This window comes from Hyperolius riggenbachi, chromosome 5 (assembly GCF_040937935.1).
Source record: "Hyperolius riggenbachi isolate aHypRig1 chromosome 5, aHypRig1.pri, whole genome shotgun sequence".
In the NCBI taxonomy this organism is placed as follows: Eukaryota; Metazoa; Chordata; class Amphibia; order Anura; family Hyperoliidae; genus Hyperolius; species Hyperolius riggenbachi.
Genome location: NC_090650.1, coordinates 321578637 through 321599455, shown reverse-complemented (window position 1 = coordinate 321599455; position 20819 = coordinate 321578637). Strand labels below are relative to the sequence as shown.

The 20819-nt window shown below is 44.5% G+C and overlaps 1 protein-coding gene across 2 annotated transcripts in view; it reads right to left on the bottom strand.

Moving 5' to 3' along the window:
• The window catches only part of LOC137518871 (regulator of MON1-CCZ1 complex-like), a 68472-nt gene that overhangs the window by 45550 nt on the left and 2103 nt on the right, over nt 1–20819 (bottom strand). The window contains exons 2-3 of one of the 2 annotated variants that reach the window (XM_068237261.1): nt 18580–18656; nt 6682–6766 (exon numbers count right to left, since the gene is read on the bottom strand). In XM_068237261.1, the coding sequence (XP_068093362.1) occupies nt 6682–6766; nt 18580–18656 (162 nt within the window). Of the gene's footprint in view, nt 1–6681; nt 6767–18579; nt 18657–20819 lie in introns of those variants that run through there. The other variant, XM_068237263.1, reaches the window with a different exon arrangement.

The following is a 20819-nucleotide window of genomic DNA, read 5'->3' as shown; positions in this document are numbered from 1 at the left end:
TTTATGATGCAGGCTGTGCCAATAGAATATCAGTAACATACTGTTATGCTACCAACTTAGCGATGGTTCTTTCTCAACTGGTGCATTCCTGATTGTACTCTTCTCTAAACTCCTACAACCCTATCCCTCCTACAGCTATAGCTAACCCTCCTATTAATATGCCTAACCCTAACCTTGCACATAGCATGCCGAAGCTTACCAATCACTATGTGGTGCTTGCTGTAGACTTGTTCCCTTTGCTGCTCCCTGCACCAAAATCAATGACCATGCAGCCCTGCCTGCTAGCATTGTATTGGGCTTTATTCTTTCTGCAGCTTTTTTGGCATCTTTCCCCTCCTGCTCTGCTTTTCTCCCTGCAGACTCTACAGCAGGTTTCCCCTCAGACACATACTGACCTCTCCTGCAATCTTGATTCCTTGATCCATTCAACACTCAGATTCCTAACTGGTTGCCCGATTCATATACTGTACTTTTCAGAACATAAGACGCACTTTTTGTCCCCCAAAATTTGGTCATATATTCTAAAGATACGGAAAAATCAATGCAGAGTGCACAGGGAAGCTACTGCTATACTTTACCTGCTCCTGCAGCTGCGATCCTTTCCCCTGGCTCATGCAGCAATCCTCTTCTGCATCCTCCTCTCCTCTTGCATGGTGAACCTCTGCAGTGGCAGTGGTAGGCAGACACCGGCCGCCTAATGCGTGCACCAGTAGTGTACAGAGATGGCTTGGATGCAGGCAGCGGTATGGAGGAGCCGGCTGTTCAGCATAGCAGTAGGCGGCTGGTGTCCTGCCTACTGCTGCCACTGAAGAGGAGCGTGCTGCAGGAGCCAGGAGGAGAGGACATGCAGGAAAGGATCGCTGACAGAGCCAGGGGAAGAGGATCTTGGCTGCAGGAGCAGGTAAAGCATAAAAGTGTATTGTAGGATAGTTTAGATTAGTTAATTGTAGTGTAGTTTAGCGCAGTGCAGTGTAGTTAAAGTGGATCCGAGGTGAACTTTTACACATTGCATAATTGTGTTCCTTTCCTATTGTTTATAGGGCATTCCTCAAGCCAAATACTTTTTTGTTTTTGTTTTAATACTCTAATTCCTTATAAACTAAAAAAAGCCACGCCCACAGGTTTTTTTCAGAGAGCCTTGGCAGTAGCAAGGGCTCATGGGAGCTCAGTCTGGGCAGGAGGGGGAGGTGTTACTAGCCATTGATTTCAGAGGCAGAGGGGAGGAGGAGAGGGGATTAGGCTGATGGCTCAAGATACAGATAAGCCTGCCTCTGTGTAATGTTTACAAACAACATGGCTGCTGTCGTATCACAGGAATTAATAATCATATTCTATTAAAACTGTTTGCAGCTAGATTTGCTGTGTAAACCATCTAAACTTTAGATAAGATATATAGACAAGTTACTTGTTATAGTTGTTTTTTCATCTCGGATCCGCTTTAAAGGAGTTGTCAGGCAAAATTTAATAAAATAAACGCTACTTACCGGGGACTTCCTCCAGCCCCAAGCTCCCAGGACCTCCCTTGCTGCAGCTCTGCCCGCAGCCGTTTGCCGGAGCTCCGACCCGGTCCCCGGCGATGACGTCAGAGCGACCTGGAGGTCGCTCTGTACTGCGCAATCGGCGCTGTCAATCGCCGCCACTAGGGCTGGAGCGTACTGCGGAGGTGCAGTAGTTCTGTGCCTGCGCAGTCTGCTCCAGCCCACGTGGCGGTGATTGACAGCGCCGATCGCGCAGGCGCAGTACAGAGCTCCAGGTCGCTCTGACGTCATCGCCGGGGACCGGGTCGGAGCTCCAGCAAACGGCTGCGGGCAGAGCTGCAGCAAGGGAGGTCCTGGGAGCTTGGGGCTGGAGGAAGTCCCCGGTAAGTAGCGTTTATTTTATTAAATTTTGCCTGACAACTCCTTTAAGTGCAGTGTAGTGTATTGCTGTGTAGCTTAGTTGGTGGGCAGCAGGGATCAGTGTATTGTAGTGTAACTGGTAGGGAGCCACAGGGCTTAGTGTAGTGTTGCTGGGCAGTGTAGTGAAGATAGAGTAGTTCAGAAACAGTTTTTGGGGGGGTTAAAGGTCCATAAGATGTCCCTGGACCATAGACACACCAGGTTTAGTTTATTTATTTTTTCCTGATTTTTGTGTGTCTTGCTTCTTTATGCTGGAGCGTCTTCTATTCCGAAAAATGCGGTAGCTCTAAAGATACAATTATACATTACAATATAAAATAAATAAACCCAACTGAACACACCATATCCAGGCTCTTAAAGGAGAACTGTAGTGAGAGGGATATGGAGGCTGCTATATTTATTTCCTTTTAAGCAATACCAGTTGCCTGGCAGCCCTGATGGTCTATTTGCCTAAAGAAGTGTCTGAATCACACCAGAAACAAGCATGCCGTTAATCTTGTCATTTCTGTCTAAATTTGTCAGAAACACCTGATCTGCTGCATGCTTGTTCAGGGCCTATGGCTGAAAGTATTAGAGGCAGAGGATTAGCGGAATAGCCAGGCAACTGGTATTGCTTAAAAGGAAATAAATATGGCAGCCTCCATATACCTCTCACTACAGTTCTCCTTTAAAGTGAACCTAAAGTCAGTGAAAAAAAATGAGAGTTACTTACCTGGGGCTTCCCTCAGCCCCCTGCAGCCGATCGGTGCCCTCGCAGCCCCGCTCCGATGGCCCAGGACCCGCCGGCGAACACTTCCGGTTTGGCCGTCACCGGCCGACAGGCATGGGAACGCGAGTGATTGTTCGCGTTCCCAGCCTGTATATCTCCCCCTATGCTGCTATTGCGGCCTCCTGGTTGACCAGACCTTATTGACCGGACCCTCTTGAAGCTTGCACCTGTGCATTTTCATGCATGAATGTGGCCGTATTGCACCTGCTCAAGCACGGCCAAGCCTATGCACTAAGCCAAAGCTACTCGCATACGAGGCACAGTACAGCTGTGCTCATATACAGTGGAAAGACCACGCCGAGCACAGCCACGCAAACATACCCAACAAGCTGTTGGGTATGTTTCTAGGGTTCTGCACAAGGGGGTGGCCAGCACTGAGAAGCATCTGAAAGGTACAGAGGCTTCCGTTTACTTAAGTATCTCTTTTTAAAGTGACACTGAAGCAAAAAAAACAAAACCTCATGATAATGAATTGTATGTGTAGTACAGATAATTACCCCCTTCAGTACTAGTGGTCTCTGCCCCCTTAAAGCAGTAGGATCAGCCATACTATACTATGGAAAAAAACACATATATAAGTAGATAAATACTTGATCTGCTTATATAACATGTATTATACTGTCCACGTTTTGATTTCAGTGAATATTATATAGTAAATTACGAGAATTCTGTTCCTGGTGGGGGCCATGTCTTTTGCCCACAGTTAAGACTAACTCGTGATGTCATTTCTGCCCTTTACTTTTTTTCTTGTCTCCTCCAATCGCTGAGTCGCCTCAGCCTTGCTTGTAAACACAAGTGAGTAGGGGATTAGGTTTCAGATAAGAAGCTTGCAGGGAAATAAAGGGAAGAGGAGGAATAGATTATAGATAAAAAGAACCCCCAGCATGCAACTCTTTGGCACAACTACTAAAGGGCCAGTGCTCCTGAAGTATGTGATAACTCCAAACCATAACAGCAGAAAAAGTTTTGCAAGTTTTGAATGCAGGATTAGCATCTTTATCACTTAATACACTCAGACCAGTTGCTGTTGAAATTTTATTTTTATGGTGACGATACCGCTTTAAGGACCAGAGACCGCTGGCACCAAAAACCGCTGCTACCGCCGTCCACCCATCGCCTCAGCCCACCCACTCACTCTGCTGTCCCTATTACAGCAGAGCTCTGTGAGCCGGTCAGGAGCTGCTTTCATTGGCTCCTGACCCTGTGATCAATGTAAGCCAATGGGATTTACTCACACTGATGACAGGGTCAGAAGCTTCTGACCGGCTCACAGATCTCTACTGTCATACCGACAGCAGGATTAGCAAGCTGGGGCGAGCAAAGAGCGACACAATTGGTGAGAGCAACGAGAGCGGCGAGGTGAAAGCTACGCTTTGGCAGGAATAACAGCCACCAAACAGGGCGCAGATTTCAATTACCACCGTCCAGAAGCGGTTAGCAGAATGGGATTTTTATTTTCAGTTAAAGCTTTTTTTTTTTTTTTTTTAAACAACATTGCATCATTCTGTCATATTTGCAATTACAAACAACACTATGACACTATCAACACTAACAGAGCAGAGCTAATGAACATTTGAACGCCCCTTTAGTAAAACCTTATCTGAAGCTGCCTCTCACTGTATCTTTGATGTATACATGCTTCAGAAAATAGGTGTCTCTGACCCAAGTTGGGTCGGAGAGCTCAGAGAAGCTCTTTTGAATAAGTGAGTGAAGTTTCTTAACTCTTCCTGTACAGTAAACAATATGAAACTCTATTCTTTGTTAATAATGTTCTATTTCTTAGCTGTTCTACACATATAATTCATTACAGTATAATATTTTCACTTCACATTCCCATTTCTACCTCCTAGAGTACACTTTATGGGCTGGGTTTGAAACTTAACATCCAGGGCTGTGGAGTCGGTACAAAAATCTTCAGACTCCAATTCTTCAGTTTATGATTTCTAGACTCCTCTAATTTGCATATAACAATCTTGTTGATTGAAAGTATAACATAAAAAGGCATTCAATCACTGCCAAAGTTTAGAAATGTTACGCTACCGTATATTAAAATGGCATTTGCTTTTGCGAATAAAAAGCTCCTGGCCAGGAAGCTGACACTATGCTGTCAGCCACCCGGGCCTGTCATTGCCAACGTGACTGCCCCAGCATCTGACTTGTATAATAAGATTCACTGGAGCCCCATACCGGCTGGGTTTTAGCGTGTAGCCCTGCCACCTTGCAGAAAAAGCTAGTGATCTTTTTTACATCCGATATAGAAAAGGCCAGGTCCACTTTCTGCAAGGGGGCAGAGCTATGCGCCGGAACCCAGCTGATAGGAGGTTCCAGTGAACCTTATTAAAAAGGCTGTGTTGGGGTATTCTAACTTATAAGCATTAGAGCACCTCTTTTTTTTTTTTTTATTTATTTATTTATTTTATGTACACCATTTTAAATAAACGTAGAATATACTGTAGCTGTAGAGTAGCTGCTAAATAAAAACCAAAACTAGTCCTTGGTAAGGGGGTGTAGACAAGAACAAAGATTATCGATCGGGCCCCTAGGCAATCTAACTGTGGGTACATGTAATGTGCCGGTACTCTGCAGGAGAATGAGGGGATTTTTCCTTTATTATGCTAGGTACACACCATACAATTTTGTGTTAGATAGATGGTTCGATAGATAATTTCCATCATGTCTAATATTATTTCCGATCTTTTTCCCATCGATTTCTCATAGAAGTGAACAAAAATTAATAAGAAAAGATACGAGAATGGATCGGACAGAAAATCGACTGAAAAAACACATTGTGTGTACCTAGCATTACACATCCTTCGTGCACAATCTGAACCAGGATTACAGGTGATAGACAACACCTCTGCATTCAATGTACACAACATTCTTAGTGACTTCACAACAGCTCCGCAGGGAGTGCACATGTACCCCTCACCATGTACTACTTCCGGGTCGCTATGACTGGGAGTAGTAGGGCTGCGCTGGGCTGGCGGTGCGCGTCCTTGATCGCGCACCTGTTGCCGGGCACTTTATGCGCATGTGCGTGATGTCATGAGTGACGTCACGCTCATGCGCAGAGGGCGCCCAGCAACAGGCGCGTGATCAAAGACGCGCACCGCCTGCCCAGCGCAGCCCTACTACTCCCGGTCATAGCGACCCGGAAGTAGTGCAGGCCCATAGAGATTCGCTGGCGAACGGTTCACTTGCATCTCTAGTAGTGTATAGAACTACTGTGTAACTTAATTTAAAGTCACTAACCCAAAAGGTAGCAACATATCAAATTCATTGATTTCATGAGCAAAACCAGCATCAACACAGAATTATTAGCATCTTATTAACCATTCCTACTAGTGACAAAAATACAGATCAGTCTTTATTCTTACAGCAAAGATGTTATTTATTATATATAAAAGGATTCCTGTGTACACAGACATATAGTCTAAATCAGATTAGTATATAGGACTTTAAAAATATGGTGACTGCTTTATTGCAGCAGCTCAAATAACTTGTTTTGCGGATGGTTTATCTCATTTTTGTGGACTAAGCACGGCTATTACTTTTATTTATGATGACTATTATCTGAGAAATAGAACATTTTATCATATTTTCTCTTTTAATTACAGTGTAAATTTATTAGGAGTTGGAGTATTTTTTTTTTTTTGCCCAACTCCAGGTACCCAAAACTGCTCTGACTCCACAGCCCTGGTAACAGCAGCCATGGCTGCTAGTGTAACTGCATCATCTGCACAGGTGAAGCACTGGTTTATTAACCCTTGCAATGAAAAACATAAATCAAAAGGGAACACACAGACAACTAAGTAGGATTAGTACTGTATGTACCCATGACTACACATGGGTACACATTAATATTCTGGACATTACAAAAATAATGATTATTCAACACAGCATAAGTGATGGCAAAGGAATGTTTCTTGAGGCTATATTTATATGCGAAATCCCCAAGAAAGCAGACATGAGAACTGCACAGTCTTGTTAATACACAATAACCCCATTACTAACCACAGTCTTAGCGGTCCTCTGCACAGCAAGGATTTTATTTCCCAATGAAAACTTGATGCATTTCACTTCACCCTTGTCTTCCATTCTAAAAAATGAAAACATCACAATGAAAAACTCAACCTGGCCACACATACAGAAGAAGAAACTGCTGCAATGTGGAGATGAAGCTACAGATTAAATATTTGTGACGCTTCTGTTTTCTACTGATTTACCTTTTATGAAGGGGGCTATGAGACTTATTGGGATCCACCTTCCTTGTTTAGAGGGTCAGGTGACTTAACATGAGCGGCTAGATCGCGGGACAGTTGCCAGCACCGCTAATAGCCAATGCCGTATCCGGCCTGTAAGCTACCTGCCGCTGGGAGGCCTTTTGAGCAATCATGTATGATGATTCCACGTCCGGATCATGGTCTGTATTAAGTTGCACTGAAACTCAACGCTTATAAATCATGCCTACTTAAAGCGAGATTAAACTCTGACATAATATTCCATAAAAACGTGTTTTCCTACTTTTTATTACCAATACAGTTATTATTTGCTTTTGTACACAAGTACAAGTAAGTTAGAAAATGCCGCAAAACAGGGCTGTGGAGTCAGAGACGAGGAGTCGGGGCAATTTTGGGTACCTGGAATAGGAGTCGGGGGTTTCAGAAACTGAGGAGTCCGAGTTGGATGATTTTTGTACCGACTCCACAGCCCTGCCGTAAATTATTGCTTTTAATAATGATATTCTACTATTCCCTCTTTACTCCCTCTGATCCAGAGTTCGGTGCAGGTAGTGGAACTGTAAGTGCTTTACTTATCCTCCTCCAGGTAGTGGAGTCTCTGTGTCCGGCAGGCGTTCTTCTCTTCTGTGTCTTCCGAGACATGTAATAATGGCGCCTATTAAAAAGGCGCCATCAATACAAACTCTCTCTATTGTTGCTAACTGTATAAAAAGGGCACCGTATGAATATAAAACAACTTCATTGCTTGTTATCTTTACCTTTCATTTCAATACCAACTTCATCAATTACAATGACTCATTACCTAACAAATAATCATTTCTAAAATTGTATAATTGTTTGTAAATCTGTCCCCTACGCTTCCTCTGAAAAAAATGGTTAGTATTTTAACTTTTTACACCACAATGAGCAGCTTTCACGATTCTTACCTATGTCAGTTTTTATGTTTTTTCTAAAACTCACTTAAACCTATATTAAAGAGAATATGTATTGTTAAAATCAGTGAGGAAAAACAAAAGATGTGCAATCTTGCGCTAACGCAGGTGAGAGGTCAAAGTGGACCGCAGACTGATCACACACTGGCAGCTCCTCAAACACTCGGCTGTGAGCGGACTACTGGAAAAGGAAGCAAAAGACAGGAGGAGCGCTCCGTAGTGTGATACCGTTTAATAAAATGAAAACTGCGCAATAAAAGATACACTTACTAGATGTGTATGAACAGTAGGCATTTAAAATTGGCATATAGCCCAGAATAAAAAGGACATCCCCTCTTGGAAGCGAAACCTGAAGCTGCAGTGGCCAGCGGCAGCAAGGATCCAGATGGTAAATGGATGACAGGTGTCCCTTCGGGGTGACTGTGTGCAGGTTACGTCAAGACGCGTTTCGGCGTGTCCACGCCTTCGTCAGTTAACGTACCTGCATGCACACTATGCTCCTATTTATAACAGGAGTCAAGGGAATGGCTTCCCAGAGCAAATTGAGGTTAACGAGGGTGAGAGGGTAGGGGGCGGGGTTGCAAAGTACTGCAAACAAAAACCCTATATTTTCCAGCCTCCTGACGGAAGCTCAACTCTAAATCACCAGGGCATAAAGCCCTGACGGCAAATAACTGATTGATTCAACCGCAACAGTATGAAGTGTTGCAAAAAAACAAACAAAAAAAAAACAAAAAAAAAACAAAAAAAAAAAAAAACGGTGGCCCCAGCATCCCTGTGGGGGCGGGTCAACAGCGCTGATGGCAGTGGGTTGCAAAGTGCAGCAAACAAAAACCCTATATTTTCCAGCCTCCTGACGGAAGCTCAACTCTAAATCACCAGGGCATGAAGCCCTGACGGCAAATAACTGATTGATTCAACTGCAACAGTATGAAGTGTTGCAAGAAAAAGAAAAAAAAAAAAAAAAAAAAAAAAACCTGGCCCCAGCATCCCTGTAGATGGGGAAAAAAAAAAAAAAAAAACCTGGCCCCAGCATCCCTGTAGATGGGAAAAGCTGGAGCTGGAAACCTCGGCTTCCCTGGTGGCATGTTGACTCTCCAGGTGTGCTGGAGGGGAGGAAGGCGAGGGACATGACTGGTGGCCCCCAAGTGCAGGAATATTTACCTCACGGGCAAGGGCGTGGTCAGTAGCGCAAGTGGCAACAGAGGGCGTGGCCAGCGGTGCACACATATGGTAGCCTTGGCCTTCCAATAGAGACAAGGGAGGGGGGTGTGGCTGACAACCCAAATGACAGCGGGGGGCGTGGCCAGCGGCGCCTGTATATACAAGTACATGCCTCGGCATCTCTGTTGGCATAGGTATATTCTGTATGGGCTGAAAGGGGAGAGATGCAGAGCCCTGCCCGGGGGGCTGTGGCGCTGGATGTCATAAATGCAATTTTGGGCTGCACTGAGAGTGCTGCACATGAAACCCAGCAGCAAGACTGTATAGAAAACGCTGGCCACCGCAACAACAATGAGTCTTATGTACAATGCAATAAACAGTCCATGAAAAACATATATACAAGATATATATATATATATATATATATATATATATATATATATATATATATATATATATATATATATATATATATATATATATATATATATATATATATATATATATATATATATATATATATATATATATATATATATATATATATATATATATATATATATATATATATATATATATATATATATATGAGCGAAGGACCAATATAAATGAAAGTATAAACAAAAACAATAAACAAAAAAGTGTATGAGCACACAAGAAAGGCATTTGAGAACTAATAAACACAACATTACAATTAACGTTCTGTGGTTCGTTGATCTGAAGACACATGACAGCGTATACAGTGTTTTACATCGGACATGCAGGCATCTGTGTATGTATACACCAGTGTCTGCAATATCTGTGCCTGTGTCCATCTACATAAGGCCATATTTCCCACCAGCTGCAAAGTGCGGAGGGGGGGGAGAGGCAAGATTTGGGATGGCATGAGAATTGGGAACTAGATCAATGGGAACCCGGTTGGAGGTGGACCCAAGTGGTGGTGCATGGCAAGTCGTGCTGCACCTGGAGGGAATCATATAAAGTTGGCTGTTTCTACCTCCTCGTTCAACCCTGCTGGACACAAGGTGTTCAGTCTGAAGATCCAGTATGCTTCTTTTTCGCACAGTTTCCTGTATCTTAGGCCCATGGGTAGTCCAGATGAAATGGCCTCCAGACCCATGATTGTTAGGTGGTCAGTGGACTGGTCATGGTTCTCAAGGAAGTGCCGAGGGACACTATGAGTCTGCAGTCCATCCTCGATTCCTCGTCTGTGTTCCCCAAAACGTTCCCGTAGTGGGCGTGTGGTGCGGCCGATATAGTATTTTGGGCAATCACAAGATAGTAGATACACTACATACGGAGTGCCACAGTTTATAAATTGTTTCACCTGGATAGTGTGCTGGTCTGTCTGTACAAGCTTCTGGCGATGTTGTATGAAGGGGCAACATTTGCACCTGGCTTTTCCACAACGAAAATTTCCAGTTAGCCCAAATGCGTTTGGACGAGAGTCTCTTTGATCTTTGGAGCCGATATTACTTTTTGCTATCTTGTTCTTGAGGGATTTCGCCCTCCGGAAAATGGTGTTTGGTTTTGTGGGTAGATGACGGCTAAGAACAGGGTCACGCAAGAGGAGGGGCCAATTCGTGTGAATGATGTGATTGATATTGCCTGCTCTGTTGTTAAACGTGGTTACAAACTGCGGTCCTTTAGTAGGGGTTCTTTCACCTTCTATTCCTTTCCTTTTGGGGGTTTTCTTGTCTCTGTATTCTGATCTAGCCTTCTCTATATTAGTTGTGTCATAGCCTTTGTCCAGGAATTTTTTTGTTAGGTATGCCCCCTGTTTGTCATAGTCTTCCTTGATGGAGCAGTTTCTGCGGAGACGGCAGAACTGGCTCCTCGGGATGTTGTTGATCCACCTTGGATGGTGGCAGCTCTCTTTGTGTAGAAACGAATTCCCAGCAGTCGGCTTGAAATGTGTTCGCGACGTGATTTGACCATGGTCATTGTGACCCAGTTCCAAATCAAGGAACACAATGTTGCTTTCATCTGATACTGAGGTGAACTGTAGACCAAAGGTATTGTTATTGCAGTATTCAACAAACTTGTTGAATGTGTCCTCCGGTCCTTCCCAGATGATGAGGACGTCATCTATATACCTAAGGTATAGGGCGAGGTTTGCCCCGAACGGGGAGTTGGACCAGATGTAGTGGTCCTCCCAGTAAGCCATATATAGATTTGCGAAACTCGGAGCAAACCCCGCCCCCATCGCCGTCCCACAAGTCTGTAAGTAGAAATCTCCAGCGAATGTGAAATGGTTGTGAGTGAGAGAAAACTCCAAAAGATCCAGAATGAATTGGGCCTGGGTGTGATGTATGCAACCATCAGAGGTGAGGAAATGGCTTACAGCATCTAGACCTTTCTCATGTGGGATGCACGTGTAGAGTGAGCTGACATCCAATGAAGCCCATCTGTAATGTTTACTCCACTGTACATCCCGAAGAATGCCCCGGGCCGACCAATAGTTGCTGGTATGGATGGGATTCTAGCCCCCCTATCAGAATATGTGGACCACTTTTTACAACCAATAGTGGTGAACACCAAAGCATACACAAGAGACTCAAGCTATGTTCTGGACATTCTTCGGGATGTACAGTGGAGTAAACATTACAGATGGGCTTCATTGGATGTCAGCTCACTCTACACGTGCATCCCACATGAGAAAGGTCTAGATGCTGTAAGCCATTTCCTCACCTCTGATGGTTGCATACATCACACCCAGGCCCAATTCATTCTGGATCTTTTGGAGTTTTCTCTCACTCACAACCATTTCACATTCGCTGGAGATTTCTACTTACAGACTTGTGGGACGGCGATGGGGGCGGGGTTTGCTCCGAGTTTCGCAAATCTATATATGGCTTACTGGGAGGACCACTACATCTGGTCCAACTCCCCGTTCGGGGCAAACCTCGCCCTATACCTTAGGAATATAGATGACGTCCTCATCATCTGGAAAGGACCGGAGGACACATTCAACAAGTTTGTTGAATACTGCAATAACAATACCTTTGGTCTACAGTTCACCTCAGTATCAGATGAAAGCAACATTGTGTTCCTTGATTTGGAACTGGGTCACAATGACCATGGTCAAATCACGTCGCGAACACATTTCAAGCCGACTGCTGGGAATTCTTTTCTACACAAAGAGAGCTGCCACCATCCAAGGTGGATCAACAACATCCCAAGGAGCCAGTTCTGCCGTCTCCGCAGAAACTGCTCCATCAAGGAAGACTATGACAAACAGGGGGCATACCTAACAAAAAAATTCCTGGACAAAGGCTATGACACAACTAATATAGAGAAGGCTAGATCAGAATACAGAGACAAGAAAACCCCCAAAAGGAAAGGAATAGAAGGTGAAAGAACCCCTACTAAAGGACCGCAGTTTGTAACCACGTTTAACAACAGAGCAGGCAATATCAATCACATCATTCGCACGAATTGGCCCCTCCTCTTGCGTGACCCTGTTCTTAGCCGTCATCTACCCACAAAACCAAACACCATTTTCCGGAGGGCGAAATCCCTCAAGAACAAGATAGCAAAAAGTAATATCGGCTCCAAAGATCAAAGAGACTCTCGTCCAAACGCATTTGGGCTAACTGGAAATTTTCGTTGTGGAAAAGCCAGGTGCAAATGTTGCCCCTTCATACAACATCGCCAGAAGCTTGTACAGACAGACCAGCACACTATCCAGGTGAAACAATTTATAAACTGTGGCACTCCGTATGTAGTGTATCTACTATCTTGTGATTGCCCAAAATACTATATCGGCCGCACCACACGCCCACTACGGGAACGTTTTGGGGAACACAGACGAGGAATCGAGGATGGACTGCAGACTCATAGTGTCCCTCGGCACTTCCTTGAGAACCATGACCAGTCCACTGACCACCTAACAATCATGGGTCTGGAGGCCATTTCATCTGGACTACCCATGGGCCTAAGATACAGGAAACTGTGCGAAAAAGAAGCATACTGGATCTTCAGACTGAACACCTTGTGTCCAGCAGGGTTGAACGAGGAGGTAGAAACAGCCAACTTTATATGATTCCCTCCAGGTGCAGCACGACTTGCCATGCACCACCACTTGGGTCCACCTCCAACCGGGTTCCCATTGATCTAGTTCCCAATTCTCATGCCATCCCAAATCTTGCCTCTCCCCCCCCCCCCCCCCCTCCGCACTTTGCAGCTGGTGGGAAATATGGCCTTATGTAGATGGACACAGGCACAGATATTGCAGACACTGGTGTATACATACACAGATGCCTGCATGTCCGATGTAAAACACTGTATACGCTGTCATGTGTCTTCAGATCAACGAACCACAGAACGTTAATTGTAATGTTGTGTTTATTAGTTCTCAAATGCCTTTCTTGTGTGCTCATACACTTTTTTGTTTATTGTTTTTGTTTATACTTTCATTTATATTGGTCCTTCGCTCATATATATATATATATATATATATATATATATATATATATATATATATATATATATATATATATATATATATATATATATATATATATATATATATATATATATATATATATATATATATATATATATATATATATATATATATATATATATATATATATATATATATATCTTGTATATATGTTTTTCATGGACTGTTTATTGCATTGTACATAAGACTCATTGTTGTTGCGGTGGCCAGCGTTTTCTATACAGTCTTGCTGCTGGGTTTCATGTGCAGCACTCTCAGTGCAGCCCAAAATTGCATTTATGACATCCAGCGCCACAGCCCCCCGGGCAGGGCTCTGCATCTCTCCCCTTTCAGCCCATACAGAATATACCTATGCCAACAGAGATGCCGAGGCATGTACTTGTATATACAGGCGCCGCTGGCCACGCCCCCCGCTGTCATTTGGGTTGTCGGCCACACCCCCCTCCCTTGTCTCTATTGGAAGGCCAAGGCTACCATATGTGTGCACCGCTGGCCACGCCCTCTGTTGCCACTTGCGCTACTGACCACGCCCTTGCCCGTGAGGTAAATATTCCTGCACTTGGGGGCCACCAGTCATGTCCCTCGCCTTCCTCCCCTCCAGCACACCTGGAGAGTCAACATGCCACCAGGGAAGCCGAGGTTTCCAGCTCCAGCTTTTCCCATCTACAGGGATGCTGGGGCCAGGTTTTTTTTTTTTTTTTTTTTTTTTCTTGCAACACTTCATACTGTTGCAGTTGAATCAATCAGTTATTTGCCGTCAGGGCTTCATGCCCTGGTGATTTAGAGTTGAGCTTCCGTCAGGAGGCTGGAAAATATAGGGTTTTTGTTTGCAGTACTTTGCAACCCCGCCCCCTACCCTCTCACCCTCGTTAACCTCAATTTGCTCTGGGAAGCCATTCCCTTGACTCCTGTTATAAATAGGAGCATAGTGTGCATGCAGGTACGTTAACTGACGAAGGCGTGGACACGCCGAAACGCGTCTTGACGTAACCTGCACACAGTCACCCCGAAGGGACACCTGTCATCCATTTACCATCTGGATCCTTGCTGCCGCTGGCCACTGCAGCTTCAGGTTTCGCTTCCAAGAGGGGATGTCCTTTTTATTCTGGGCTATATGCCAATTTTAAATGCCTACTGTTCATACACATCTAGTAAGTGTATCTTTTATTGCGCAGTTTTCATTTTATTAAACGGTATCACACTACGGAGCGCTCCTCCTGTCTTTTGCTTCCTTTTCCATTGTTAAAATCAGGGCTGTGGAGTCGGTCCAAAAATCCACCAACTCCGACTCCTCAGTTTAGGATTCCTCCGACTCCTCGACTCCGACTCCTCTAATTTGCATATAACAATTTTGTTGATTAACCGTATGTAACGTGAAATTCGTCTCTTAACTGCCAACGCTTAGGAATTTTACAAGACGACTGAAGTGAGAAGGATATGTAGACTACTGTATTTATTCCCTTTAGACTAAAACTAGTCCTTGGTAAGAGTACTTGTAAAAGGTACAGACCGGAACAAAGGACATCTATCAGGCCCTAGGCTATTTAACTGTGGGTACATGTAAGAGTGATGTGCAGGTACTCTGCAGGGGAATGAGGAGATTCTTCCTCTATTACACATTCTTCATGCACAATCTGAACAAGGTTTATGGGTGTTCAATGTGCACAACATTCTCAGTGGGATTCCCTGCAGCTCTGTGGGGAGTGCATATGTAGAGTATAGTACAACTGTGTACCAAACTAAACCTGAGACAGATGAAATTAAAGTTTTATACATACCTGGGGCTTCCTCCAGCCCCCTTCAGGCTAATCAGTCCCTCGCTGTCCTCCTTCGCCACCTGGATCTTCTGCTATGAGGCCAGGTACTTGAGCCAGTCTGGTGTAGTGCGCATGCACACACTCCGCCGCCGGGGGCGTACTACACCGGCGCAGCACTATTGCGCAGGTGCAGAATGCTCCTGGCTGTGGAAGCGGCACGTAGCCAGACTGCTCTGACTGGCTGAATTACCGGGACTCATAGCAGAAGATCCAGGTGGAGGAGGTGGACAGCGAGGGACTGATTAGCCTGAAGGGGGCTGGAGGAAGCCCCAGGTATGTATAACACTCTTATTTTCATCCGTCTCAGGTACCCTTTAATTTGTAGTCACCAAACCAAATTTTAACAACATATCAAATTATTTGATTTCATCAGCAAAGGGAGTGAATACATTTGCATAAATCAGCATCAATGCAGAATTATTTCCATCGCACTGACCATCTCTATTAGTGACACGGCTACACATCAGGCTTTATTCTTACAGCATAGACGTTATTTAGTATATAAGAGATTCCTGTGTACTAGGCCTGAACGATTTTAGGAAAAGATTGAATCGCACAATTTCTGTCAGAAATTGCGATTTCGATTCGATTCACGATTTTCTTCAAATCAAGCTTAAAGAGGAGCTGTTAGGTATAGGGTCTCAGAGAAAAAAAACACATATATTAGTAACTAAATATTGGCTGTACTTACATCACATCTGCCGCCCGCCCAGCTGATAATGCAGGTAGGAAGAGGGAAAGAGAGCAAGAGCCTGCCGCTGGGTCAGCTGATGACAGGAGGAGAAGGAGGAGGCACTGGGCGGAAGAAGAGAGATAATGGAGCCGTCGCTATTTGTACACGGAGCTGCTGCTGCGCACAGCGGGAGAAAGACACAGCTGAACTGCTACTACTGCGCAGGTCAGCAGAATATCGTAAAAACCGCCGCTTTGGCGATCACGGAATCGCCGTTTCCGTGATCGCGATTTCGATACAAAAACGATAAATCGTTCAGGCCTACTGTGTACACATCATATATACTGTACAGTCACAAGCAGATATGTATATCTGACTTTAAAAATACGGGGACTGCTTTATTGAAGCAGCACAAGTAACTAATTTTGATTGGTTTATTTCATTTTTGTGGACTGAGCACAATTACTGTATATATACATTATTTTTAATGACTATTATCTGAAAAATAGAAAATTTTATCATATTTTCTATTTTAAATTACAGTTACAAATTCATTAGGAGTCGGTGCATTTTTTCCCGACTCCAGGCACCCAAAATTGCTCCAACTCCGACTCCACAGCCCTGGTTAAAATCGCACAAAAGTAAACATACCAGTGCGTTAGGGGACATCTGCTATTCCCCTCTGTCACAATTTCGCCGCTCCTCGCCGCATTAAAAGTAGTCAAAAACAGTTTTAAAAAGTTTGTTTATAAACAAACAAAATGGCCACCAAAAACGGAAGTAGGTTGATGTACAGTAATGTCCACACATAGAAAATACATCCATACACAAGCAGGCTGTATACACCCTTCCTTTTGAATCTCAAGAGATCATTTGTGTGTTTACCTTCCCTAACCCCCCCCCCCCCCCCCCCTTGCAGCCATCATCCACTGAAGAGCGACAGGCTGATTGTTTCTTCCGCCAGACAGCTCTGCGATGTCTGTAATTCCTCAGCATGTGACAGCCCAGCTCCTTTCACAGCAAAACAGAGGACAATTTATCCAGCTTGTAAGGCAGCTCTCTTCTCTCACTGACGAGAGCAGAGACAGCTGCCTAATCTAAATAACACACACGGGAGTGTGCATAGAGGGGGCCTGGAGGGGGGCATGCATAACAGATCAACAACACTTAAGAGTTGTCAGCCTTCCAGACAGGGCGACAAATCCGACAGGAGAGCGATAAGTTGATTTATTACAGAGACGGTGATAGGAAAAGTAGGTGAGACGGTGATCAGAAAAAAGTAGTTTGCTATATCAGAGCTGGCCATCCATTGTATATTTACACAGATGCATTTGAGGACTGAGTTTACTATATTCAGAGGTTTACTATATCAGAGTTTACTATAATGAGTTTCTACTGTAGTAGAATATCAGTATTAAAAACAATATTTTACAGCCTTACCTGATGCCCATTTTACTAAATGATAGATTGAATAATGGCTCTATCTGGCACCCTTTTTAACAGGCACTAGCTTTATATGCACACGCGTCTTCTGGGTCCTCACTTGATGACCGTGCCACTTCCTGCGGTGAGCTCTGCAGAGGGAAACAGAGCATGGGGACCTCTAGACTGCCAAGGATATTTAGGGTTGGGAGCCCAGGGACCACTAGACTGCCAAGGATATTTAGGGTTGGGAGCCCAGGGACCACGGACCACTAGACTGCCAAGGATATTTAGAGTTGGGAGCCCTAGGGACCACTAGACTGCCGAGGATATGGGGAGGGGGGGTAGCGCAGAACTCTCCATGGGGGAGGAAAGTGGTCCAGGGACCACTAAACTGCAAGGTATAAAGGTGCACAGAACTCTCCATTAGGGTGGGGAGCCCAGACACCACTAGACTACCAGGGATAGTGAAGGGGGGGGGGGGGGGAGGAGTAGTGCAGAACCCTCCATGGGGGAGGGAAGGAGGGGGAGCCCAGGGAACACTAGACTGACCGGTATAAGGGGGCACAGAACTCTGTATGACTAGATCGACCAGTAGATAGATCCCTCTCTTATCGAATCTGATCAGAGGAATCTATTGCCTGCCCATACACTCCTCAGTGATTTAAAATAGTTTTCAGCATGAAATCTAGTGGTAATCATCCTCCTGCTGCTGCTGCTTTAAAGGACAATTGAACCGAGAGGGCTGTGAAGGCTGCCATATTTATTTCCTTTTATACAATACCAGCTGCCTGGCTGCCCTGCTCATCCTCTGCCTATAATAATTTTGGTCATAGACCCTGAACAAGCATGCATCAGATGAGGTGTTTCTGACATTATTGTCAGATCTGACAAGATTAGCTGCATGCTTGTTTCAGGTGTGTGATGCAGACACTACTGCAGCCAAGCAGATCAGCAGGACAGCCAAGCAACTGGTATTATTTACAACGAAATACATATGGCAGCCTCCATATTCTTCTCGCTTCAGTTGTCCTTTAAGATAAGCTGCAAGGAATAATTAAGCAACAACCTTGGCTGCCCCCACTCTATGCACTAATTATTATGTAGTACTACTTCCTGCACCCGACATTTCAAAGATCTAAAAAGGCTGAGCTACAATAAGACATGGCCAAGTATTGCACAAGAAATGAGATACCTGAAAGAGATGGGAACTCTGTCTTCTGGGCCTTTCACCACAACACCCGTGGCTCCTCCAGATCGCACTGCGAACACCTGAGAAACAATTACACAAAAACTACAAACATTTAAAACCGCATGCAATAATACAGCCTTCCCACGTACAATGCACAAAAAAGGATTAAGAGGAAATGGGGCCATAGGCAACGTGGCAGTGTTTGCCTACCACTGATAGTTACCTGGCTTCTTTTATTAGATTTGGTGGGGTCTAGCATTTACTGGGCCCCTAGACTCTCTCCGGGCAACTGCATAGGATCGCCTAGTGAGTGATCGACTCCGACAATGCAGCTAACCAAACAGATGACTCAGTTGGTGTGGAGATCCAAGATAAGGGGGAAAAAAAAGGGCTGCTCCCACCATCAATGCAGATAGTATACACCATTTTTAGCCAATGTGAGAGCAATATGATATACTAAAACATTACTTTTAATAAATATTTGACACTCACCTAAAGGATTATTAGGAACACCTGTTCAATTTCTCATTAACGCAGTTATCTAATCAACCAATCACATGGCAGTTGCTTCAATGCATTTAGGGGTGTGGTCCTGGTCAAGACAATCACCTGAACTCAAAAGTGAATGTCAGAATGGGAGAAAGGTGATTTTGAGCGCGGCATGGTTGTTGGTGCCAGATGGGTCGGTCTGAGTATTTCACAATCTGCTCAGTTACTGGGATTTTCACACACAACCATTTCTAGGGTTTACAAAGAATGGTGTGAAAAGGGAAAAACATCCTGTATGCGGCAGTCCTGTGGGCGAAAATGCCTAGTTGATGCTAGAGGTCAGAGGAGAATAGGCCGACTCAAGCTGATAGAAGAGCATCGTTGACTGAAATAACCACTCGTTACAACTGAGGTATGCAGCAAAACATTTGTGAAGCCGCAACATGCACAACTTTGTGGAGGATGGGCTACAACAGCAGAAGACCCCACTGGGTACCACTCATCTCCACTACAAATAGGACAAAGAGGCTACAATTTGCACGAGCTCACCAAAATTGGACGGTTGAAGACTGAAAAAAATGTTGCCTGGTCTGATGAGTCTTGATAGAGTCAGAATTTGGTGTCAACAGAATGAAAACATGGATCCATCATGCCTTGTTGGTGGTGGTGTAATGGTGTGGGGGATGTTTTATTGGCACACTTTAGGCCCCTTAGTGCCACTTGGGCATTGTTTAAATGCCACGGGCTAACTGAGCATTGTTTCTGACCATGTCCATCCCTTCATGACCACCATGTACCCATCCTCTGATGGCTACTTCTAGCAGGAAAATGCACCATTTCACAAAGCTCAAATCATTTCAAATTGGTTTCTTGAACATGACAATGAGTTCACTGTATTAAAATGGCCCCCACAGTCTCCAGATCTAAACCCAATAGAGCATATTTGGGATGTGATGGAACGGGAGCTTTGTGCCCTGGATGTGCATCCCACAAATTTCCATCAACTGCAAGATGCTATCCTATCAATATGTGCCAACATTTCTAAAGAATGCTTTCAGCACCTTCTGAAGGCGAAAGGGGGGGTCAAACACTGTATTAGTATGGTGTTCCTGATAATCCTTTAGATGAGTGTATATTGTGCTTTTCTCAAAGCGCCAGAGCTGCAGCCACTGTTCTGCACTCTATAGGCAGTAGTTGTGTTAGGGAGTCTTGCCCAAGGTCTCCTACTGAATAGGTGCTAGCTTACTTGAACAGAAAGAGTCAATATTCAAACCCTGGTCTCCTGTATCAGAGGCAAATTAACCATTACACTATCCAGCCACTGCTATTTGCAAAAAAAAAAAAAAAAAAAAAAGCAACATCTACAAAAGTTGTAATAGTGATTTGTAAGAATTCACATAAGAGGGGGATGGGGGAAGGGCTAGAGCTCCTCCATACTACTGCACAGTTGCAAGGGGTCCAGCAGCTGCGCACATTCACAGATGGGTGCATGGCTGTGAACTTCTGAGGGTCCGAGTGCTGGATCAGTGGTCACAAGCAGGACATGGGTAGCCTCTAAGTTGCTCCTCTCTTAAAGGGATACTGTAGGGGGGTCGGGGAAAAATTAGTTAAAGTTACCTGGGGCTTCTAATGGTCCCCCACAGACGTCCTGTGCCCACGGAGCCACTCACCCATGCTTCGGCCCCGCCTCTGGTTCGCTATTGGAATTTCAGACTTTAAAGTCTGAAAAGCACTGCGCCTGCGTTGCCCTGTCC